The 24,618-nt window shown below is 40.3% G+C and overlaps 2 protein-coding genes across 4 annotated transcripts; both read left to right on the forward strand.

The window, feature by feature from the left end:
• LOC117049858 (centrosomal protein of 290 kDa-like) lies at window positions 1-8,142 on the forward strand. 2 transcript variants are annotated; one of them, XM_033154873.1, is made up of 7 exons: window positions 1-185; window positions 2,318-2,466; window positions 4,912-4,998; window positions 5,842-5,932; window positions 6,789-6,957; window positions 7,214-7,311; window positions 7,856-8,142. In XM_033154873.1, the coding sequence occupies exons 1-7, from the start codon at window positions 108-110 to the stop codon at window positions 8,024-8,026; spliced, it is 843 nt and encodes a 280-aa protein (XP_033010764.1). In that variant the 5' UTR covers window positions 1-107; the 3' UTR covers window positions 8,027-8,142. The 2 variants fall into 2 exon arrangements, with proteins under 2 accessions (XP_033010764.1, XP_033010765.1); XM_033154874.1 differs by lacking the exon at window positions 4,912-4,998.
• A 1,600-nt stretch (window positions 8,143-9,742) lies between these two features.
• On the forward strand, window positions 9,743-24,350 carry MPPE1 (metallophosphoesterase 1). 2 transcript variants are annotated; one of them, XM_033154877.1, is made up of 10 exons: window positions 9,743-9,782; window positions 10,754-11,144; window positions 13,103-13,211; window positions 15,575-15,678; window positions 16,992-17,072; window positions 17,903-18,011; window positions 21,202-21,273; window positions 21,379-21,501; window positions 22,468-22,608; window positions 23,884-24,350. In XM_033154877.1, exons 2-10 carry the CDS (start codon window positions 10,870-10,872, stop codon window positions 24,064-24,066), a joined length of 1,197 nt encoding a protein of 398 aa, XP_033010768.1. In that variant the 5' UTR covers window positions 9,743-9,782; window positions 10,754-10,869; the 3' UTR covers window positions 24,067-24,350. The 2 variants fall into 2 exon arrangements, with proteins under 2 accessions (XP_033010768.1, XP_033010769.1); XM_033154878.1 differs by lacking the exon at window positions 16,992-17,072.
• Window positions 24,351-24,618: the final 268 nt, after the last annotated feature.

The raw sequence follows: 24,618 nt of genomic DNA on the forward strand, positions 1-24,618 counted from the left end.
TTGAACTTGTAAACCCGGCGGCTACGGCCTGCTAAAAAGGAAGGCCCCTCCCCTCCCGCCGTTTCATTGGTTGTTTCTTTCGGGGAAGGGCACGTGACCCTCCCCGGATGTTTGGTGTCCACTCCGTGTGGGAGGCTGTAGGAGGGAAGTGGATGGCGCTGCCGTCAGTTCACAGGTGCCTCCAAGTGAGTGGCGGAAAGTGGCTCCCCAGGCGGCTTCTGTCAGTGTCTAGAGAGACGCATCCGGTTCACCTCAAGGCGGTGGCAGGTGGGCGGCTCCCGCTGTCTCCCCGCATCTTCTGCCCTTGTTCCAAACACACAGCAGCCTCTCTTGTCCGCTGAGGTCCTTTGCAAATTTCTTTCTTACTGCTACACACCGTCCACCCCGTGTTATCTGCAGCGAGAGCCTTTTGGGTTGTCACCGTGGCATCTCACTTTCAGAATTCCCTCCAAATGTTTTCCTGGTGCCAACTTTAGTTTTCTTTTGGTGTTGGACGACAGGGAAAGAACTTTCTATTTTGACCTTTAAAATGTCTTAATTGTTTTAAATGTTAATTTTCTGTGCTTTTTATTCCTTTGTGATACTGTTTTGTCATTGTTCTATTATTATTATTATTAATATTATGAACAACCCTGAAAGCTTTGTGTTTGAAGATGTGGTATATAAATTCTTTCAAAAAACAGTGTATGTTTCACTCCCCCCCCCAAACCCCAGCAGAGGGCTATGAACAGCTAGTTAGAACCTAAAAGCATAGATTCAGTGTTCCTCTCCACAAACTGGGAAGAACGGCCCATATTCATTTCTTACAGCTGCCATACAGCTTTTTATAGCATATAAACTGAGGAAATACACCAAGTCATTGCTTATTAATGTTTGCCAACTCATTTTATATATTTAAATTTATGCATTTGCCCAGCAGGAAAGCGGGGCAAAGGAAACAAATGTAAAGTGATCTTAAGTCATAATAAACATTACTTCCTATTCACATCACTCTAGAAAACATTTTTTAACTATTTAATTAGTCTTGTAATAACACTGGTGTTGCAAGAGAGACTGGCTGGCCAGGGATGTTTTTTGGGACCTCCCTGGATCTTCCATGGACTGTGCCCTAAGTTAAACATTGACATACACGTGACCTCATAATTTTACAATAGGATTTGTGGCAGATAAAGATTTTTCTCACCAAGTAAAGACAAAGTATCCTAGCAATGCTGTTCTTGTATAGGTACATTTAGTACATTTGGTCATGTAGTGTGGCTGTGTATGGGGGCATATGTGAGTTTGATTGAGAAAAAGTGATATGAGAGCTGATTGGATTGACTTGTGTAGGTTATATATAAGTAATATCTAATAAGGTTAGATAGGGTAGAAGGGAGTGCACACTTTTTTAGTCTGAGAAACATTGATATAACACAACAGTATGCAGAACTCTAGGAAAGAACATAAAATGACATAGCCTTAAAGTTTACTGTCTAGATGAAAAGGGAGTAGTGGGATAAATTAAAATTATAAGGATGTGGTATAGTAATTGCCTTTGAGAAGCAGATAAAGCATAGCTGTCCTGGTTTAGAAAATTCTTTGATGAACATTTTCAGGCAGAATTTGAAAGGATAAAAATGACTTAATTACGAAGGAAATGGCAAAGATGACATACAGGAAGAAGATGACATGCAGATATTATGAAGGGGAATAAAGTAAGATAAAAAGGCAGAAGGTCTATTCTGATGTACTGGTTGATGTGCATGGGGTGACTTGAGTCATACTTCTCTTTAGGTGCCTAGCAGACCTGTATCTGTTAAGTGGTTTTCAATTCTTACTAGAGTTAAAGGAGTTAATTAGTAAAGCTGCATAAAATAAGGGCTACCTAGTCATAGTTTTTATATAGTACCATGTTTTACTCAGATTTGTGCTCAAACTCGGGGTTTTTTTAATTGAAAGAATGCTTGTTACAATAACCACAATACTGCACATGATAAAAATATTACTACAGTTCTAGGCCAGTTAGTATCCCAACATAGTCCTAAAGCTAATAACTCTAGTAATTAGTGCATGCTCCCCTCCTTTTTTCATATAGGGCTGGAAACTTTCCCCCACAGTTCTTCGGGCATTTCTAAAATGTGAAATAGGAAAAAAATGTTTTCCTGAGTTTGGAAACTAACGTTCTAGGTTAGGTTTTGCAGGTATTTTGATTAAAGGGAGAACATTCTTAAAGAAGGAAAGTAGGATGTTTTACACAGTGAGAACCATTCCATTGCACTAGTTAACTAATTGCATCTGTTCCTAAAATAAGAAACATTTTTTTCCTTCCCTTTTCCAGCTCCATCAAGAAAATCAGTTGCTGCTTAAAAAGCTGAGGCATGTACGCCTAAAAAACAAGCAGTTGGAATATGATTGGGCACAGTTACAAGAACAACTGCAAGGGCAAAAGAAGTTACCGGTACTGCCTACTTGTGTCACAAAGAAAGAGTAAGACTATATATATCTTTGCTCCTTAGATGTCCATGTTCCCAGCTAAGATCTGGTTTAGACCCAGCCAACATAGCCAATGGCCAGGGGTGATACCGTAGGATCTGTGGTTTGACAAACCCTTGGGCAGGGAGAGCACAGGTTGTAGTTTGCTATGCATCAGGTTTGAAGGTAGGTTGCACTTTGCAGTCTATGAAATCATTTTAAACACTCTTCAAAACATTAACATTTGAGTTTTGGGAGTGTTTCTGGATAGAAACTTACTTTTCTCTTGAAGAAGGATAAATGCTGTACATTAATTCCTCTTCTTGACTCGTTAGATTTTTTGGGATAATTGGATATTGTCTCCCATGTGCAGCCATGCTCTGTAAATTGTGCTGGGTCTTCAAATAGCTCATTATATACTTCAATACAATACGATACGATAATCTTTATTGTCACTGTCCCATACAGAACAACGAAATTGAAAAATCTACACCTGGTTAGCCCCCTAAAAACTGATGCTCCACAGACTAAATACAGCTACTGTACTCCCTTAGAGACTGCCTTACACTGCGTTTAAAACCAAAATCGTTTTTGGATAGAAACTGTTTCTCAGGCGGCTAGTCCTGGTCTTTATAACCCTGTACCTTCTTCCAGAAGGCAGAAGCTGAAAGAAATCATTTCTGGGGTGTGCACTATCCTGCACTATCTCTGCGGCTTTCTTATGGCACCTGGAGGCATATAGATTTGATCCAAGGTGGGAAGAGTGCACCCAATTCTCTCCACAGTCTTTACAACCCTAGACAGCATTGTTCTTTCCCTTACCGTGCAACTCCCAAACCACACACACAGACCATAAGTTAATACACTCTCAACAGTACAATGGTAAAATGCCATCAACAGGTCCTTTGAGAGATTATTTTTCTGGAGGATTCTCAGAAAATTTAACCTCTGCTGTGCTCTCTTCATCAGGTCTTTGCTGTTTTCTCCCCAGGTTAGGTCATTTCTCGGCTCCATTCCCAGAAACCGAAACACCAAGACCTGTTCCACACACTTCCCCTCAATAATAAGTGGCTGAATATTCAATTTACATTTCCTAAAGTCCACAATAATCTCTTTTGTTTTCTTTAAGTTGAGTAGGTTGTTTTCCCTGCACCACTCCGCCAACTGCTCAACTTCCTTCCTATAGGCCGCTTCCCCCTCTCCAGCCGTGATTAAACCAACCACCGCTGTATCATCTGCAAACTTAATGAACTTATTACTTGGGTATATGGGGGCACAATGTATAGAGTGTATATAAAAGCGGGCTCAACACGCACCCCTGCGGCGTCCCCATATTCATTTTTTTTAAATAAAGAATTTATTGGTTTTTGCAAAACAAAGAACAACATAACACATACACCAACACAAACCCAAACACAAACCCAACAATCAAACCATATTAAAAACAAATACAAATCACACCAATAATTCTTTTTCTTGTTTACACACAAAAAAAAACTTTTCTTGTTCAAATCAATACTAGGTGACTTCCCCCGTTTTCTCTCCTTTGGTTCCAATTCTAATTTTACTTTAGTAACTTCTCATCTCTAAAATAAATCATGATGAGATCTGCAGAGACATGGGAACCCATTCCACAGACTTTGTAGCTTTTTGAGGTACCTAATGCAGACTGCAGCCATGAGATATTATAAGAAAGCTGACTTAAGAAACAGTAGTTTGGGAATCCATAATTGCTCTTATGGTCATATTTGATGTAGTACTTTAGGTAATATTTGCACAGTTTTTACATTAAAGTACTCCTAAAGCAAGTCTGTGTGAGTTGAAGACATTGAACAAGGACTATGTTCACAGTAGTAGTTTATATATAATAATAAAAATATGCGGAAGTAACTTTGAATGAATTACTTATTCATTGTCTGAAAATGTGATATATTAATGCTATTTGAGAGGTGGAAGTATTATTTCCCTGGAAAAAAAATTCTGTCTGAGAAAAAAAAACCATTTCACCAAATGTAAATATTGACTGTCCAGATGAATTTTTTTCAATGAACATATATACATACATTTATATCCCACCCTTTTCCAGTCATACCCCAAAGCAGTGTACATTTGGTTCCTACGGTGTCTCCTATACAGGTACTTGCCAGACCTAGACCTGGTTAGCCTCAGCAAACTGATAGCCTTCAAACCATGTTTTGATGTGCATGTGCCTTTAAACCATGTGACCATGTTCTATGATCAATGATCATTTACTTTGGGGAACTTCTGTTATCTCATTGCTGTTGTTCCTAATGATATATCCAGATAATAAAAAAATCAAAATACAAGTATGTAGCTTTTGAGGCCACAGATTATTTTTTGCATTAATGTTTTTAATTGCTTCAGAATATACTATTAAGAGAGAGAGAAATGTTCATGCTTGGGGAAGAGATTTTAAGTTATCATATTTGTTTAACTTAGTGTGCCAGTTCAAACAGAAATCCACTTACCCCTTAAAGGTGATGGGTTTTATCGTAAGGAACATGAAGGAGTAAAGGACAATGCTAGGTAAGTTGTGCAAATATAGTTAGATGTATCTCTGCTATGAATCTGATTCTATGCATATTTACTTAAAACAGTCCACTTATGGTCATGGAGATGTATTTCCAGTTAAGTGTGAATAGTATTGCAGCAGAGGATAAAGGAAAAACAATTCCTTCTCAATTTTTTAAAAAATGAGCTTCTATTTTGGCATGTTACATTTTTGTCAGTGGATTCATCCAATTTACTGCTGTGTGAGTTAACATTTTCTCATAATGAACAGTTAGTATCAGCTAGCAAATCTTGCTTTTGTTAGGCTGTTCTAAAATTGTGTCACCAAGTCCTCAGTTAGATTATTTTTTACTTTAGCTCTCACTGGGGACAGTAGGGAATTCGGGTTCCCCTTCCTGCTGCCACTGCTGTTATTGCTACAGTCTTTCTCAGATCTGTAGAGTTGGGCAGGGAGTCCTTTTCTGCTGGTCAGGTCTCTAACTTCCCCATCTCAGCTTCCTTCTGCTCTATTCCCCAGCTGACTTGTAGTCCTGGAAGTGTGGCCAGTGGTAATAGGCCAAGGGCAGCCCTGAGTTTGTTGGTTCTTCGAGGCCTCTCCAGGTATAGGCCCCTACTTGCCTTTTTTTTACTCACCATTGTCACCCACACCCAGCCACTCCACCTCCGTAAGCCTCATCTTTCACATCCTGGATGTCAGTGTTTATTAAATCAAATCAAAACAAACATTTTGCATGTAGTGAATGGAATCCACCAAGCCCTGCTGCCAGTTCTTTTCAGAGGGGTTTGAACAAGCATTTTTGTATTTGGTATTAGGAAAATCAGCAGTTTGATATCATTCTTGTCTGTTTGCTGTTCCAGAGTACTCCAGTTGTACCATAATCTACAGAAAAGGTATAATAAAGAATTAAAAACAAACCAAGGACAATGTGAAACCATTGCAAGACTTACTGTAAGCTCTGGTCATATGATTTCATGTAAACTTTAAAAGAGTGCTCAAGATTTAGGGCTTGTCTATACTGATGTTTACTGTTTTTTTTAGCTGTTTGTGTAATTTGCATAGTCCTCATGACATTTCCCTGAAACAATGCCAATCTCAGTGATTCCCTACTGTAAATTAGGTTTTATCTGATATGGGGATAATGTAATAAGTAGCGGGTGTTGGGGGAGGAGCCTTCTTTAGACTGGCATTTTAATGGCCAGGATTAGTCAAGCGTTGGATAATTAACCATAATTTAATTGGACATTTTGTTTTTATTGTGCCTTGTTTTATTTTTAACTGTTATTATAAGCTCCAAACTCTTGGGAAGCATGGGATAGACATTAGCTTTCAGCATCTGATGCAGCAAGGGTGATTTGCATAAAGAAAAAATCAGCAAGCAGATATTTTCTTTAAAACATGGCTGCATGTTTAAGAACCTGTATGGATGAAAGACATTGTGTTTAGTGTTTGGAGTTGCTTGCATAGTTCATTTATTGGATTGGAGCTGCATGCACCCCTGCCAACAGATGAGTGTAGCTGACAGTTGTAAAAGTTCATATAACTGACACAAAATTGATTGACAGAAAATTAACATTATGCAATGTATGACATGTTGCAGGCATAGATTGAGTCAATAATATTTCTCATTTCCACCTCACACTTTCATCTTTTGATTTTGATGGGAAACTGACTTTTTCTCTCACATTTTTGTTGCTAATTTCTGATGCCAATAAAGTTTATTAAAGTGTGTAAAGTGTGCTTCCAAGGATGCTAGATATAGTATTAATTTAAATGCTTATTACAACACTCTACTATTTTATCATAGATTAAAATTAATGATATGGAACACCAACTTCACTTAGCAAACCAAAAGATGAAGGAGCTGGAAAGTAAAAAGATGTTACCAAAGGACAAAACTGATCCACTACAGAGAAATAATGGGTCTTACAAATGTGTGTGTAAAAAGAAGGGGAGCTGTTCCTGCAAATATTTAGGTAAACATATACTTTGTTATCATGTTTCTTTGGCATGTTATTTCTGAATAAAGTTATTAAAATTATAACTGAAATAGTATCTGCAATATTCATGGAGGTTTCCAACTAGCTAGGTTAAATTCCAATACTTTCTTTGATACAGGGCGTTATTAGAAAAGAAAATTGCCTGAAGATATAAGCATATTTTTAAAATTATGAATATGTAACATGATTTTATCTTTTAGTGAGCTCCTAATGGTTTTTCATTGTACTATAGACCAGCTGCTTTTTGAGATTCAGCGTCTGAAGATGGAAAATGAATCATTATCTAAAGAAAGAAGAATGTTGAGAAATGAGCTTGCTGCGTTAGACAAGGTAACTTTATCATTACTTATTGCACTTATATACCACCTTTCTGCCAAAACATCCAAGGTGATTTAGTTTTCATATACTAAAACAAATAAATGTTATAAAATGTAAAGTGGGGAAGAGGGGATAATCTGACTGGGCAGGTCGCAGGATAGGGGCAGTCCAACAGTTTAGGTTTAATAAATGAGTAGTTAAGTTCATTTCTTTGACTGGTCTTTTTCAGTGTACAAAAAAACAGCAACACCCCAAGCTAACTGAGAAATTAACTAAAAAATCTGTAATCAAGCCTTCAGTACCACACTGTGAACTTGTCCAGAATTTGGCACACATTGCAGTTCACAAAATCTTCCATTGATTAGAATATTGCATCTGTTATATGTTAAGAGGAGTAATATTCCAATCAAATTAAAATTTGGACTTCTCATTAGCAAATCTTGAGTTCTTGTAAAACTTTTTTTATTTTAAAGATGGTTTGTTTCCTATAAGGCTATTTCAGTGGTGAATATAAGAATGGACAAATGAAAATACTGTGTGTGGTATTACTTTTTAGGATTTTTTTGATGAAATCGAAGATCTAAAATATGCACTTCAAGAAGCCATAAAACTTAATACTCAATATGAAAAGTATTTGAAACAACTAAGTTCAACATATGGAATCACTTTTACATCAACTTTAACAGCTGGTAGCCATCGTGGAACTTTAAATAAATCGTGGAAATAAAATGTTCAATCAGGATTATGAATAAACAGTTTAATATTGACTGTACTTTGTAATATTAACTTGCTTATGAGGAAGGCACTTATTTTGCAATAAAATCATGACTTTGACCAATTTTTTATCCTTTGCATAATTTGTGCAGTGCCTTTATGCCATTCTGCATTTTTAATAAGTTATTTCTCGGTTTTAGATGTAACACTAAACTTTGGTTTAGCATTATATGAATGTACTTGCATGAACTTTGTTCTTGCAAACTCCCGTCCCCTCTCTTTCTGTAGTATGTGACAGAGGTCAGAAGCGTTCAGTTTTAATTTGAACAAACAGATCCTCATTATACCCCAGGGTGCATAATAGTGGTTAGTTCAAACAAGCCATGATGAAACTGATATATTGTTATTAATTACATTTATTAGATGCCTTTTCCCACCACAAGCAACTCAAGGCATTTTTACAAAAACAAAACAAAACCACAAACACAACACATTCATTAAAATTAAGCTGGGGTTGGGGTGGAGAAACAAAAACACAATTCTCCCAACAGGCCCAATCCTACTTATGGGGCAAGGTATTTCATAATCTGGGCATGGCGAATCCTGGCCAATTGCACCTCCACTGCAAGTGAGACACAGAGAAGGATCTTTTCACTGGGTCTTAGAGGGTGAGAGGTGGTGGTCCCCAATATATCCTGCATTAGAGTAATTTTGGGCTTCAAATGCAATCACCAACATTTTGCTTTATGCTTGAAAGGGAATCTAGTAAGTACTGTACAGGGCAGGAACAAGTACCTATTAACATGCTTGCTGCTGTATTCTGGACGAAATGTAACTTCTGAAGAGTCTTCAAAGGTAGACCTGCTGCAATAATCCAATATGGAAAGGAGTACTTCCCCATCCAAAACCAGTTGAATCCCTATTCCAGAGTCTGTCTCACAATGAGCAGCTCTTAAATCTTGGTTAGTGTAACCTTCTGTTAAGCCACATCTAGCCACTGCAACAGGCGGCAGATCCAAAATCAAGTGGTTTCAAAGGCTCACAAGTTAAGGCGCCTGGTTGGCTTCTCTATGGAGGGTATTCTGTAACGGATGCCATAGCTGTCAACTTTTCCCTTTTTTTAAGGTAAATTCCCTTATTCCGAATAGGATTCCTCGCAAGAAAAGGGAGAAGTTGACAGCTATGACGGATGCCACCGCCCAAAAAAAGCTTTTCTCCAGTAGCTACCAGTCGTTTCACACTTGGGGAGGGCCTCTGAAGATGCTACAAAGCTTACAAGCTCTTCACAGGCACGAAAAACACAAAACGTAGAGGTGGGAGAAAGGAATGCGGTGTATGCATGAACTAACGAATAATGAAAATGAATAAATTTGAATGAACTATTGTTTCCTCTTGCTAAGTTAATAACTACCCCGAGTCCCGTGCATCGCCCTTGCACGCCCTCCGCCTCAGCTGTGCAGGAACAGCTGCCCAGGATAACCATCTCCGAGCGAGCAGCAGCCGCCATGCTCCAGCCGAGAGCGACGCGGTGGCCAATCAAACTGCTGCCTCAGCGAGGCCAATGAGAGGCACGCAATGGAGAACGAGGCGATTCAGGAAGCGAGGCATCCAATAGCAAGTGCTTCGGTCGCTTTCCTGACCTCCGGAGTGGAGCTCTTCGCCGTTCCAACAGACGCCGCAGGAAGCGCCGCTGCAGACGTGCGGGGACACGTGCAAAGCGGCGGGGAGTTTCTCTGTCCTCCGCTCCTGGCGGGAGTTTCCTCTCGGGGGTGAGTAGCAACAGCACCACCACCTTGAAGCGGGTTGTTTACTGTGAGAGGAAAGGTTTGGCTTCCGCCTTCGGTAGTTTCCCCTTAGAAATGCCTTCCCTTCTGCAGGAGAAAGTTGGCCAAGCCTCCCTGGCTTTCTTCTGCCTCCTTGACGTTTTCCTAGATCTACCAAAAAGAAATATTATTGGGGCTTTCCTTCCTCATTGGCGGTAGGAGGGTCATTGTAATAGAGGAGGGCTCGTTTTCTCTGCATGATGGCAGTACCTGGGAGATGATTGCAAAGTAGTGGGATGGTTCTTACAAGCTGACAAAAATTGCAAGTCGCCTCGCTGATCCATTAGGTAAAATCAAACATCGTTCTCTCTCTATTTCCGTCCAAATACAGCCGATGTATAATGTCTTTGTTACAACCAGCTAAAAACGGGTCACAACAGTAGCGAGCAAGCTTTTGAATTGAGCAGAGCTCTTCGCTCTTGGAGGTTCCACGCACAAAATGGCGAGAGAAAAGATGCATCATTCCATGGCTTTCACCTGAACTTCGCTGTTGCTTCGTTTTAGCTCGATCGTTACCAAAGGTGCTCACTAGGTGGAACTGCAGAAATAAATATAAATTATTGGTATAATTGCGAACAGGAGCGTTTTCATCACACACACAGGAACATCTTCGCTCTCCCCTGCACTTTTGGATGTAGCCTAACATTGCCCTGAAGAAAAATCTGGTGAACTCAAAGGCTTGCTTGCTACTTGGTGACATGTTAGTTGGTCCTAATGAGTATATTATACTATTGTTGACTTAGGGTAATACTTATTGAGAGCTTTAGAAGGTATTATGCTACCTCAGTAATTCTTACACCAGTCCTGTAAGTTAGATCACTTTTATCAACATTCTCACATTGTGTTTTGGAGCCTAGAGGAAGCAGCTTGGATCACTTACTGAATTCATAGTATTTATTATTGTCTGTCTTCTGCAGGATTCCTGTCTGATGTGAAGAACAAAAATTGAAACACACATTTGGTTTGGCTTACTGGCCTCAGTAGGTGGATATTGGTACCATCTATGGGGAGAAAGACCTGCCTGTAGGCTGATATGGCATTTTTGTGCTTTAGGATCCTGAACAGTTTTTTGGGGAAGAGAGGAGGCACTTTTGCACTGAAGCTTTTCTGTTTTACTCTTTCTGTGTTCGTCTTCTGTGAATTTTTAATTTATTACGTAGTTATAATTCAGTGTCACTGGCCACAATTGAAAGCTAAGGCTCCAAGGGCTACTGAAAAGACTTCCAATTCTGTCTTGAAGGCTATGTTTTTATCTGATACTCATTTACTAGGTGAAATCAGCGGTCACTGGCTGGACAAGCTGAGAAGGTAAGAACTAAATATCAGTAACAGGCAGCAATTGTAAATGTATATTTTCCAGTTGGCCTGTGCATGCATGAAAACAAGGGTTATGAACCACTTAATACCTGTGACTTGTTGCTTATTTACATGCTAATCCATTCATTCAGATTTTAATATTGCCAAAACTTTAGTATATATCTATAAGAAGTGGGTTTTTTTTTACAATTTGATAATCATAAGCTATTACTCATTGTTTGAAGGAATCATTATCATTAATATTTTCTAATTCACTGCATGTTGCTGTAACACACGAGAACCAAAATAACATTAAAAGCTCAGGTATTCTGAAATGGTTTTAATGAGTTTTATATTGTTATCATAAAACTGTCTTAAATTTGAGAATCCAGAATTGTTCTCATGGTAATATTTGAAGTAATACTCATTTTGCATTTCTTAAGCTCTGCAACCTTTTGGGGGAGCGCAATGCAGGCTGTAGCATGGGGTTAAGTTGAGCTGGTATAAAGCATGCTAGATCCAAACTGTTCAAGAATGAGCCAGGGGTATTGCTGGCTGAGCTGGCCTGAGGCTGGCAAAGAGGAAACAAGCCTTTAAAATAGAGCTTGACTTGTACCTTTTTGCTGGCATAAGTTTCACTGGGTTGCCAGGACACATGACTGAACTCAACAGAGTTATAATTCAGCATAAGCCCCTTCTCCCCATTTCACCTCTCCTGGAACAGCACAAGTTCTACTGGTTTCAGTTAGCCCTGTTTGAGTTGGGATGAGGGAGTTATGCCACCATATTTCCAGTTGAGCTGAGGTGGGGTGTTATACTAGTGTAGTTTGGCTGAGCTGGGAACTTGCTGGCTGAGCCAAAGGTCTGCCATGTTCTAACTTGCTCATTCTAGCGAATCTAGGGATAGGATTGCACCATAATTGAAGCTATTTTAAATACAAGATGTGCTGTGATATAATATTAAAGTCTTTTCATCAGCCTATTTCTAAAGCTTCTTTATTTGGACTGGTAGTATAAACATTGATAAAAGAAATCCCCTTAGTAGCAAAAATCATTCATAGTCTTACCAATTAAAATTGGTTCCCAACTGATGGAATGGTAATATCCTATTGCTAGGCTAAAATATAGTCTTTAGAGTTCACACAAATAATTCATGTTCATTCACTGTGTTAGAGGAGGTAATGACTGGGTGTAGCCAGGCTTGGTGGTTATTTGATCTCATGATGGCAAATTGTGCACTTCCAGTATTCTGCATCTCTCTGTGTGTAGGAAAACTTGGCTAAAGCAGTGGATGATGATGATGATGATGATTTGCTATCAAGCTGACCAGATATCTTGTATGCTTCAGTCCAAGTAGTCAGTAAAAAAGAAATAAAAAGTGCACAAATTGAAATTGCAAAATTTCAGCCTCCGAGTTTTAAAATAAATTATGCTGACATTTAGGGGTGAGGCACCTCAGGGGGAATGGAAGGTGAGAGGTGATGGCGATGGGAAATTTTAGCATCACACAGGGCACCACTGAAATTTGAGACCCCCATGATCTGCCATTACAAAGGTTCAACCTCATGGTTAGAAAACTCAGTAGAAATGTATGTACTGTAAAATAATCCATATTTAAACTTGCATCACTTGGAAAATACTTTTAGAAGCCTTTTGTTGTTGTTTACATAATAGAGTTATATATGAAACCCACGGACCACTAACCCGTACATATTTCTAGCTTTCATTCAGAAGGATCACAAAATTTATTACTTACATTCATGCCGTGCAATACAACCACATCTCTTCAGACTTGTAGGATGAAGACTCATAATTAAAACATTTACCTTAAGAAAACCCCAGACTACAATACCCACCCAATATAGTGGAGACAAAACAAAGCAAAGCAGGTCAACATGCCCAGATTGGTACAAGTGCTTATAATATTCACTTAAGTATGTTGAACTGATACCCCTTTTTTCTTCTCTTAGGGAATGGCAGATGGAGAGAGCCTTCCAAACTGCTGTCTGGCTTCTGCAGCCAGAAATAGTTTTTATCCTGGGTGATGTCTTTGATGAAGGGAAATGGAGTTCTTCCCAGGTTGGTATTGTGTGTAACATTAAAGCGTTCATGAAGCAAAATAGGATTTCATTGAAAGTGTTGTGCACAAAAGAATGAGACCAGGAAACTAATATAGTTCTTTTAAAGCTTAGTTGTTCATTCATCTTTGCTAACCAGTATCCTGATCAGTAGCAATTAAGTTAAAGAACTTGGAAGCCATTGGCCCAAGTTCCCCTAAATTCTGCTTTACTAGGTAGCACATTGGACTATGTAGTTCCTACAGGCATATTTGGCAAGTACCAGGCAGTTGCTTCAGTGCTTTTAGGAGAGATCTGTTAACACAGATATGTTATGCTTTTTTGCCAGCAGTTTCTAGTGCTTAATTTAAGATGAGGTGAGAGATGAATCAATAATATGAAGGCATTCATCAGCTAGCAGTAAGCTACCCATGGGATGGGTACCAAGATTTTCTGTCCATAGCAAAGACGAGCGAGGAAAACCTAGATTGAACATTGGAAACTTCTTACCCATAGGTCAAATTAGACCCACTAAAGTTCCTAATTTGGTTGTTTTAGCCAGCTATGGCCACCTATGTGTCACATTTGGATTTGCCCCACCAGATGAAAGTGCTTCCCCACTCCTGACCTAGATAGAGGCTATTTGAAAATGTATCTGCCTAGGGGTGTTTTTTTTTTTTTTTTTGCTGTTGTCAAGTTAAAACTAGGTGAATGTGCTGAGTAGATTATTTTTATGTGTTAAAAGCTGAGGATGGAATTAAACATTGCACTGTTCCATCTATGCAAGTATTCCAGCTTGCCAGATGGAATGAAAGTCCCCTGCACTGTTCTGGGGGTTGCCCCCTGCCAGCCCCAGGGCCAGTTTTGTAAAATTGGAAGTCCTTGTGCAGGTCTTGCGAAAGGGTTCTTTAGGTGAATCCCACCTTGGATTTCCCCTCAGCACATTATTTAGAATGCTGCAGCTGTAGGCATAATAACAATAACAACAACAATAATAATATTCTGCCCATCTGCCTGCTTTGCCCCAGCCATTCTGGGCAGCTCCCCACAAAATATTAAAAAACAATAAAACATCAATCATTAAAAACTTCACTGAACAGGGCTGCCTTCAGATATCTTCTAAAAGTCAAATAGTTGTTTACAGTTGTACCTTGCGTTACGTACGCTCCTGGTTGCGTACTTTTTAGGTTACGAACTCCACTAACCCAGAAGTGCAACCCGACGTGTGCGCGATTTGCGCAAGCGCAGAGTGGTTTTTGCTGTTTTTCGGGGGTTTTCGGTCTGTGCATGCGCAGAACGAATTGTTCGGGTTACGTCCTTTTCGGGTTACGTACTGTAACCCGGAACGGATTAAGTACGTAACCCGGGGTACCACCGTATCTGTTTGACATCTGATGGGAGGGTGTTCCACAGGGTGGGCTGGGCACTGTAGTTTCACATCTTGCAGTGAGGGAACCACCAGAAGGCCCTCAGAGCTGGTCCTCAGTGTCCTGGCTGGACAATGGAGGTGGAGATGCTCCTTCAGGTATACAGAGTATTGGTTTAGTGAGTCACATGACTGATTTAGCATGCAGAGAGACTCTGAAAATCAATTTATGTTGACTTAAGCAGTTAAGGATTGTGAAAATTTATCCTTTGTCAATATTAGTGTCCAGTTAGTCAGTACCCTTATTAGTGCCCAATTAGTCATAACCCTTATTCAGAGTCATGCAAAAAGAAATGTGATGCTATATTTTGAGAAATATTAATGAGTTACTGATTTTTTATTTTATTTTTTATTTTAATATAGCTGGGGTGGGGAGTCTCTGGCATTCAGGCAAAACAAGATGCTCTAGGCACTTAATGGTCCAAGAGGCCATTTCCCCCAGGCCATGTTCCCCTGACTCTCACCTGGCATCAAATGATGGATGTAGGACAGGTAGAGATGCGGCTGCAAAAAGCAGGACTTAGTTCTTCATGCATCGACTGATGTGTGGGGAGTTCAGTATTGCTTAGGAATATTTCCACAGGCCAATTTTGACAGATGGGTGAGGTGGTCTGCCAGTCAAGCACATGACCTCAGATTATTGACACGTGGATAGTCCTGCCCATGTCAAAGTTGCCCTGCTGGGGTTGAGGAGAGAGATTTGCTCCAGTGTTCACATTACTTTGATTTATTTATGTGGGCTAAATGCATTCTTGCAGGTCACTTATTGACTTACTGCAGTATTAATGCTGTACAGCCATAATATGCTTTTAACCAGCTCATGGTAACAGTAATGACATATGGCTATTACTGACAGTAGAAATATGGGGCAAACTGCAATAACTAATGATAGTGATGAAAAATTTAATAGTTATTTAAACTAGATTATATACAGTTAGAACCTTTGCATTTTCCTGCAGGCCTGGTCAGATGATGTAAGACGCTATCAGAAAATGTTTAGGCATCCAGCCTCTATTGAGCTAATTGCTATTGTTGGCAACCACGACATTGGCTTTCATTATGAGTGAGTAATTTTTTTAAACAGGATGCAGTACTGAGGTGGGAATTGTCAAAATGGGAAGAACATTGCATTATAAAACTCAGTGCTTTAAGATAGGTTTGAATCTATGGGGGGGGGGGACATATTTCTTGGATGCATGCAAAATCATACAGAGTGTTGCTTTGTCCCTTCTTCTGCTTGTGCACATAGAGGGCTGGAGGAGCCTTGCTCCATATTCAGTGTTAACATGCTTCAATCTGTTGGGAGGAACAAGTGTGCCATTTAGTACTTACACAACACTGAAGTCAAGTGTTAGATAAATACTGTGACATACAGCTGCTGTAGACTTAAGTTGTAGTATTGCAAGTTTACTGTTAAAACCGTTTTTGAGGGAAGCTTCAATCCACTTCCAGCTAATGCACCACTTCTTTTAATGCACTTCTGAAGCGATGCTTCCTGTTTTGTTGTTCTGCAGCAGCTCCATTGCTGCAGGTTGACTATAAACGTGGAGCATTAGCCCGGTTACCGGGGCAGTGGAGAAATGTTTTGCCCCTTTCAAGCATTCCCCAAATGTCAAAAAATTAAGGATAAGGGGAGTGAAAATGAGTGCAAAACCTTTTAATACAGCTGTATTATGGACACCAAGGCTTCACCTAGTGATAATCCCTTTTGCCTAAAAGGATTCTCTTTTCAGCATCAGATCCTGTGTTACTAGCTGACTGTGGTGCCAGGATTGCAGAACACTTGGTGTTGTTTCCACCCAGCTGTTCACACTCTCAGTTCTTTACCTGTTTTCTTTTGAAGACAGGTTTTAATACTGAGCTGTCTTTAACTGCCATATACTACAAGCAGCTTGTGGTTTTTTTCATTGAAGTGAATTTATTTGCTCCAAGAAGGAAGTGATTTGAGCCGACTTGTCTGACATCCAGGAACTGGTAGATAAATGGAAGAATGCAACAGCAGCACCATGTGTGTGAAAGTCTCTCAAGGGGAAAAATGTGAGAAATGAAAATCAAAAAGCTGGTGAAAATAAATTGCTGTTGGCCTCAAATACACAGGCACAAAATGAAAACTAGTTCAAAACCAAAATCTTGTTAACATTAATGATGATTTTTGGAGATTAGCAGTTGTGAGAATTGTGTGAATCTTGAGGCATTCAATGCTCATTAGAAAGTCTGCCCCACTGTTGTGAAGCACTTCTATAAAGGAACTGTGACGGACTGTACTTTAAACTAATACTTAGATACACACATTACCTGATTGAAGCTTGATAGTTAGCTTTTTAAATTAAAGCTTTAGAAAAAAGATCAATATAACTTATTTTTAATTTCACACAGAATGACGGAATACAAGTTGCAACGTTTTTCAGAAGTTTTCAATTTCACTTCAGAAAAGCTGATAACTCGGAAAGGGATAAAGTGAGTCTTTTTTGTTGTTGTTCACTTGCACCTTAAATATTTATTTACATTTTGTATCTGCCATGGCAGGAAGCTATCAGTTTTAACTTTATGTGGGTTGTAAATTAATGAAATGGTTGAAGACACTTGTCCAAGTTGGTCTGCAGCATTTGTATCGTAAGTACATATTTAGGCTTCAGTCTTGCACATCAACCTAGAAATGAGTCCTATTGTGCACTGTTATGTTCAAAAATATCATGCATATTAATATAGAGGATGGTAATGGAACTTAAAACAATATCCATTTTGTTTTGTGCCAAGTTATACCTGGGACCAAACAATCATCCATAAGGAGGAGGTTGCAGTTTCAGTTTTCAATTGGTTGGAGGTCCACACTGACAAATAAGGAATGTGACGTTCCACCTTTTCCACACTGAATGCATTTTCCCTAGGTGTGATACCCATCTTACTTGCAGCGTGTCATTCCTTGTCCCTTTAGAAATCCTGCACCTGCCTGAGGTGACCCATGGAGATAAGATTGGGGCCACATGGTTGCAAGGAATGAGATGGAAAGGTGAAGAACCCCTGATTTGGCCCAGGGTTGCCAACTCCTGTTGTAAGCATATAAAATGATGTAGAATACTATGCCTTTTGGATCTTGAGAGTGGCTGAATTTAGGGCAATGGTTTGAGAAAACAATGCACTGTAGCTGGAGCATGTACCAAACAGCACTGTCCGGATTTGATGCAGGATGTCTGCCTTGTTGAGTTTCCTGATTTTGAGCATGGAGCTGCTTCTTACTGCAGACATACTGCACATCGATGTCATTATTTCTTCTCTTGTACTTGTAGCTTTGTTATGGTGAACAGTGTTGCTCTTGAGGGTGATGGCTGCATCATCTGTAGAACAGCAGAAGCAAAGCTTGCAGAACTCTCCCATCAACTCAACTGTTCACTGCAGGTAAGGATAGAATTACCTCACTGGGAAGCTTCATGGGTGTACATTGAGGTGCTCAAAATAATCTTTCTAAACTGACTTCTGTTTGTGATTTCTTGGCATACATTGTTTTTGCATACATTATTTTTATGTGTGACATTATTACTGAGAAGTTGCTCTAATGTGTGCATGGGGTTCTTGCATCTCTCTGCCTTTTCACTTTATATAAGGATGTGCTGTTTCTCTTAATGCTTGGAAACCTGCTTCCTCCATTTAATAATAATAATAATAATAATAATAATAATAATAATAATAATAATAATAATAATATTTCTACCCCAGCCACTCTGGGCAGCTTTCAACAGAACATTAAAAACAGAATAAAACTTCAAACATTAAAAACTTCCCTGAAGAGGGATGCCTTCAGGTGTCTTCTAAAAGTCGGATAGTTGTTTATTTCCTTGACATCTGATGGGAGGGTGTTCCACAGGGTGGGCGTCACTACCGAGAACGCCCTCTGCCTGGTTCCCTGTAAAATCACTTCTTGCAGTGAGGGAACCACCAGAAGGCCCTCGGCGCTGGACCTCAGTGTCTAGGCTGAGCGATCGGGGTGGAGACGCTCCTTCAGGTATACTGAGCTGAGGCAGTTTAGGGTTTTAAAGGTCAGCACCAACACTTTGAATTGTGCTCGGAAACATACTGGGAGCCAGTGTAGGTCTTTCACGACTGGTGTTGTATGATCTTGGTGGCCACTCCCAGTCACCATTCTAGCTGCCGCATTCTGGATTAGTTGCAGTTTCTGGGTCACCTTCAAAGGTAGCCCCACGTAGAGCACATTGCAGTAGTCCAAGCAGAAGATAACTAGAGCATGCACCACTCTGGTGAGAGTCTGCAGGCAGGTAGGGCCTGCGTACCAGATGGAGCTGGTAGGCAGCTTCCCTGGACACAGAATTGACCTGCACCTCCATGGACAGCTGTGAGTCCAAAATGACTCCCAGGCTACGCACCTGGTACTTCAGGGGCACAGTTGCCCCATTCAGGACTAAGGAGTCCCCCCACCCACCTGCCCCGTCCCCACAAAACAGTACTTCTGTCTTGTCAGGATTCAACCTCCATCTGTTAGCTGCCATCCATCTTCCAACCGCCTCCAGGCACTCACACAGGACCTTCACCGCCTTCACTGGTTCTGATTTAAAAGAGAGGTAGAGCTGGGTATCATCTGCATACTGCTTAACACCCAACACAAACCCCTTGATAATCTCTCCCAGTGGCTTCATAGGGATATTAAAAAGCATGGGGGAGAGGACAGAGCCCTGAGGCACCCCACAAGTGAGAGCCCAGGGTTCTGAACACTCATCCCCCAACAACACTTTCTGGACACAGCCCATGAGAAAGGAGTGGAACCACTGTATAACAATGCCCCCAGCTCCTCTAGACAGTCCAGAAGTATGTCATGATTGATGGTGTCAAAGGCCACTGAGAGATCCGGCAGAACTAGGAAACAACTTTCACCTTTGTCCCTAGCCTGCCAGAGATCATCAACCAGTGCGACCAAGGTGGTTTCAGTCCCATGATGAGGCCTGAATCCAGATTGGAAGGGATCCAAATGGTCTGCATCCTCCAGGCATGCCTGGAGTTGTTCAGCAGCCACCCTCCATTAAAATGAATATAAAAAGTATCTGCATGGCATTAGAAGAGCCAGCATGCCATCACTGAATTAGGGCATGTGAAAATAGTGATTATTGTAAAGGTAATTGTATCTGGCTTGGGCACTGAACAGTTACCCTGCTTCAGCTTTCATTACCTCCACTCTCTTCCACCTCTGGGTGGTAGTATTTGTTATTAAATTACATCCTACCCTTCCTCAGAGGAACCTAGTGCTAAGCCAGTACTTGAAATCATTATGAAGGTCAGTAAACTGAAGCTCATCCTACATAAAATGGGAGATGCTGTTGGAGGATGCTTGACCATAAGAGTGCCATCCTGTTCTGCATGGGGCAACACTCACCTGGAAGGACCAGGTTTGTAGTTCAAGTGGCTTCTGTGGTATTCCCTGCTTCCACAAGTTTAGGCTGGTGCACAAACATTGATCTTCCCTGCCTACAGATAACTGACCAGTTTTCCATTCCCTGATAATTACTAGATTAGATTACTGCAATTTGCTATGTGCAGGATTTATTTTGAAAATTCAAGTTAGTACAAAAATTAGGCCGGCAAATTACTAATTGGGATCATATTCCATTGTTCTAAGAGTGATTTGGGTTGGCATTTTGGGGCACAATTCTAAGTGGTGATGATTATCTGAAGTGTGGTGACTGGAGAAAGGGCCTTCTCAGTTATAGCACCATTTGTGCAATGCCATTGTCAGAGATGCTGAGTAATTAATCTTCCTCCAGTGGGGGAAGCAGTGAGTCCTCTAGTGGGGAGGGGGAGATGGGAGCAGGAAATAGGAGTCATGGCTCTGACAGGGGAAGAGAGCCCTCGCACCAGGCAGAGGCTGGAGGAGAAGCACCCCTTCCATCCCCCCATTTGCGCAGGGGGGAAAGATGCAGAGGGGGTAGGCGGGGGTTCCGCATCCCGTGCCTTTTATGCTGGGGAAAGAATTGGAAGGGGTCATTCCCGGACTCTGCCGAGGGATGAGCTGGACGTCTTTTTCTTAGCTGCACTGTATATAATTGCACAATAAAGAAACTTAGTTTCAGAAGTTTCTGCGTCAGCCTGGTTACTCATGAGCAGCCACTGAAAACCTTACAGCCATCTTCAGTGAAGCTCACTCGCTGGCAAATCTGATGTATTTTCCAGCAGACCAATTTGCCTGATCTTTTTAACAGTAAACTATCTGCAGACTTTTATCTTTCTTGTTGAACCTTAGGCTGCTTAACTGCTGCTTTCTGCTATTTGTCACCCAATTGTAGTTGTGTGTGTGTGTTGTTGTTCTGTCGTAGTCCACTTCCAGGGTGGAAGTTTGGGTTTTGTACAAGTAGCCATTTTTCTATCTATTTCTGATACATCCGCTGTCTCAACACGTGTGTCAGCAGTACTTTGTACATGGTAGGCACATCTTGTGTTAGAGCTTCTAGGCGGGGAGTTGTCTTTTCATAGACAGGACCTACTAATCTCTCATAATTTTTCCTGAAAACAGCCGCCTTCTATTTGCTCCTCTATTGTGTAATATAGGAGTGTGTACAAACACTTGCTTGGTTTTTGTTGACAGGAACAAAGTCAGTCCAGAAAAAGGTGCAGCGATGTAGACAAGCTCCCACCTTCAGCTCCAATTCTATTACAGGTGTGTTTGTGTTGGGAAATAGGTCATCTTTGCACTTTTATTTAGCATAAATGCATCATGGTCTTGTTAATGTACTGTTTGCTTCTTGGTTTTAATCCCTTTCAGCATTATCCTCTTTATCGAAGAAGTGACGCAAAATGTACAGGAGAAGATTCTGCTCCTTTGGATAAAAAGAATTACATATTTAAAGAAAAGTACGACGTGGTTTCAAAAGAAGCTTCTCAAAAGGTATGTTGAATGTGTTCTCTTTTTGTGAAGACGTGTACTAGCTGCCCTGAAAGGCATGCCTATTTTGTTGGCAAATTGTAATTTTATTATTATTGCTTAACGTAGTGCGTATCAGTGAACAGGGCACTTGGATAGTCAAAGAATCTTAAGAATGGCATGTTTCTTATTTATTCTCTCCCCCCACCCCCGTCATGCACTGCTTGATCCATTCTTAATTTCATTGATTGCTGAGCTATTCTCGCAACAATAGTGTTTGTAACAGCAGCTTTTTACTACCATCAAAATAAAACTGTTTTTCCTTGTCTAATGGCATTCCTATTTCTGGTCATAAATGAGCATACTCAAATAAGGCTACTAGAAGTATAATGCAGCTTCTGCAAAGTACGCACAGAAGTGTGCAGCCCATTATGTTCAGAGTCAGTCAGGAAGGCTGCACGAGTCTGCTCTGAGTCAGGCTGTGCATTTGGTGTATGCATAAAGTCCTGCCTTAACTAATCAACCCCCTCCTCCACTCATGCGGTTGAGGATGATCATGTTCAGAGGATCCAACTGAACTGGGTAGGAGAGATTGCTGGAGCCACCCCAAGGAAAGTAGGTGTTTTGATTCTTAACCGTATGTGCTCTGGAGCTGAGGTGCAGAGAAAGGCTGGGCAGGTAGTCTGTAGTGGTTGCCAGGGTGCTGCATCTGCACGCTGGTTACCAGGCCTTGCCTCGTGAACCCATAACCCAGGGTAAGAGCAGATGTCCTTCCTCCACCTCCCCTACTCCAAGCTGTGCTTCTGTATGCGTGATCGTTTCCTGCATTATTTGAGAGCATCTTACTGCATGTGTGGGTAAAAACTAGCATTGACTTCAAGAAATGAAGGGGAAACTTGAAAGCAAAGTAAGAATATATCAAGCTGTGTGGCACTTTTCTTCTTCTTAAATCAGACATTTTAAAATGCCAACATTGTTTTACTCTCATAGCTGCTATGGTGGTTTTATCCTCGGCTCATTTTGAGTGGTCACACCCACAGTGCCTGTGAAGTGTTGCATAATGGGAAAATCCCAGAAATCAGTATTCCGTCATTCAGTTGGAGGAACAGAAACAATCCTAGTTTCATAGTGGTAAGTTTAAATAGTTTATTTTGTCAGATAATTTTTCATAATATAAATCAACATAGCAATCAGCTATTTTCTCAGACTGATGCTACCTGTAAAAAAGCAAAACAAAACAGCTCCTCCCATCCTCTCCAAAAGTACACTTAAGTTGAATACAAAGCACCCACTTTATAAAGCACATACTTGCGTAGCCATCCTGCTTGTATAGTGCAAAGTATTTTTTGTAGGTTTTACAAACATGTCTACATACAAGCTATATTTAGTATGTTTCTATAAAGAGGATGCAGTGTAAACAATTTGACTGCAACAATCATCAGTAGTCTGCAACAAACAGTATTAAGACTTGTTTTTGCTTAGCTGATTTATCCACAGGACCATATCTTTTCTGCATGGTTCTTCTGTCTTTCAAAAGTGCAAACTTACTATCTCATAGGGCAGCAAAATTCTATCAGATGAACCTAATTCACAGTTTGCTTACTTTGGGTATCCTAGATTACAACTCTAAGTAGATTAACCTGAAGCACAAAAAGTTTCCCAGTTCTAAAACACATTTAAATATTTATTCTTTTCAAAAACCAGTTTTGTGCTAAGTTTACTTTTTCAGCCTCTTGTGCATGGGGGAAAGGAAATTGGTTATAATTTTTAGTTCATAGATGAAAGTTATTCCTCGCTCAGTAAGTAACACAGTGTTAAAACAGTTGTACTTTGAAAGCATGTTGTCTCCCTAATTTTGTTTAGAGTGTTTACTTACCAGATAATCCAGTTTACTTCAGAATATAATGTTTTCAGCAGTTTGAGGAGTAGATGGTGTCTGACTGTTGGCCTAATTACCTGCAGACCAGTGCTCTCTCCCCCAACACTCCAAGAGTATTACTAATCTGGCTTTATCTTGTATGTTTTGTCATCCCACATACTTAGTGGCCACAATTAAGCACCTTTAGCCTGCAATCCTACATAGTTATGTGGAAGTCATTCCCCTGGTCAGGGCCAGTAGGTGCTATGCGGTCTGAGTAGCTTCCCAGCCAAATAGCAGCTGCTGTGTTCTTTACTGGGAAAAAAAAATTCAAATGGCACAAAATAGTCTCAAGGCAGCTCAGTGCTTAACAAATGGAATATCTAACATAGGTTTTAAAGCTGTCTGCATCTCTTATGCACAGGGCAGTTGAGAGCACTGATGCTATGAGAAAAACTGAACTCTACCATTAGTATAATTATAAAGCATACAGGCTCCCAACCACTTGCCCCATATCTTATAAAATGCTGTTTCCCTTTCTTTCTCAGGGCAGTATAACACCAACCGACTTCTCTCTCTACAAGTGCTTTCTTCCATTCGAGAGCACAGTTCTTACCATCTACTGTGCAGCAGGAGCTGTGCTTTTGGTCCTCGTACTAGCTCACTTTCACCTTCTCATTACCCCTTTTCATTTTGTTCAGCGTTTAATCACTAAATATAAAGCAGTATGAAGAGTCAGACACTTGTAATCGGTCACTGACACACCAAAGCTAAAGAACAGTCCATCAGACTACATTCATGCCAGCAAATGCGTACTTGAATTGCTAGCCCAAAGGCAGGTTGCCTTTACATACAGAAAGTCCTATACAGTTGATATGACTTATACTACAGGGTAAGTTAACTGAATGCTTCATGCTGTACAAAAATATTGTATTCTACAATCAAATGAATCATTTTCTTGCTAAAGTTTTTGTATCAAATATGTATATTAAAAGTTTGTAACTGTACACTATAAGTCCTACAAGCCTCCTCTTGTGTCTGCACTAGTGTCCTATGCTGCTGAGAGGCTCAGTCTTACTAATTGGAAATAATTTTAAAGTGTTATTGCTGCGAGACCATCTGGTGTGGTACTTCTTTTCCTTGATGTAGAGTTATTTTACAGTAAGATATTACAAAAAAGGGCTATTGGGAGAAGTAGCTTACTGGCCTCAGACAAGTCTCCTTGTTTTAAGCTAGATGTAGTATTCGATGGCAGTCGTGTGCCAATCATCAAAACCCTTGCC

The sequence above is a fragment of the Lacerta agilis genome, chromosome 7 (genome assembly GCF_009819535.1).
Source record: "Lacerta agilis isolate rLacAgi1 chromosome 7, rLacAgi1.pri, whole genome shotgun sequence".
NCBI classification, from domain to species: Eukaryota; Metazoa; Chordata; class Lepidosauria; order Squamata; family Lacertidae; genus Lacerta; species Lacerta agilis.

What these genes read in the sequence shown, in the direction of transcription:
- MPPE1 (XM_033154877.1), top strand. Translation starts at nt 10,870, where the DNA reads ATGGCATTTTTGTGCTTTAGGATCCTGAACAGTTTTTTGGGGAAGAGA. An exon ending in GGAAATGGAGTTCTTCCCAG is followed by an intron (nt 13,212 to 15,574) that starts GTTGGTATTGTG and finishes ATTTTCCTGCAG; the next exon opens with GCCTGGTCAGATGATGTAAG. An exon ending in ATAACTCGGAAAGGGATAAA is followed by an intron (nt 17,073 to 17,902) that starts GTGAGTCTTTTT and finishes TTGTACTTGTAG; the next exon opens with CTTTGTTATGGTGAACAGTG.
- LOC117049858 (XM_033154873.1), top strand. Translation starts at nt 108, where the DNA reads ATGTTTGGTGTCCACTCCGTGTGGGAGGCTGTAGGAGGGAAGTGGATG. An exon ending in ACTTGTGTCACAAAGAAAGA is followed by an intron (nt 2,467 to 4,911) that starts GTAAGACTATAT and finishes TGTTTAACTTAG; the next exon opens with TGTGCCAGTTCAAACAGAAA. An exon ending in AGCTTGCTGCGTTAGACAAG is followed by an intron (nt 7,312 to 7,855) that starts GTAACTTTATCA and finishes ATTACTTTTTAG; the next exon opens with GATTTTTTTGATGAAATCGA.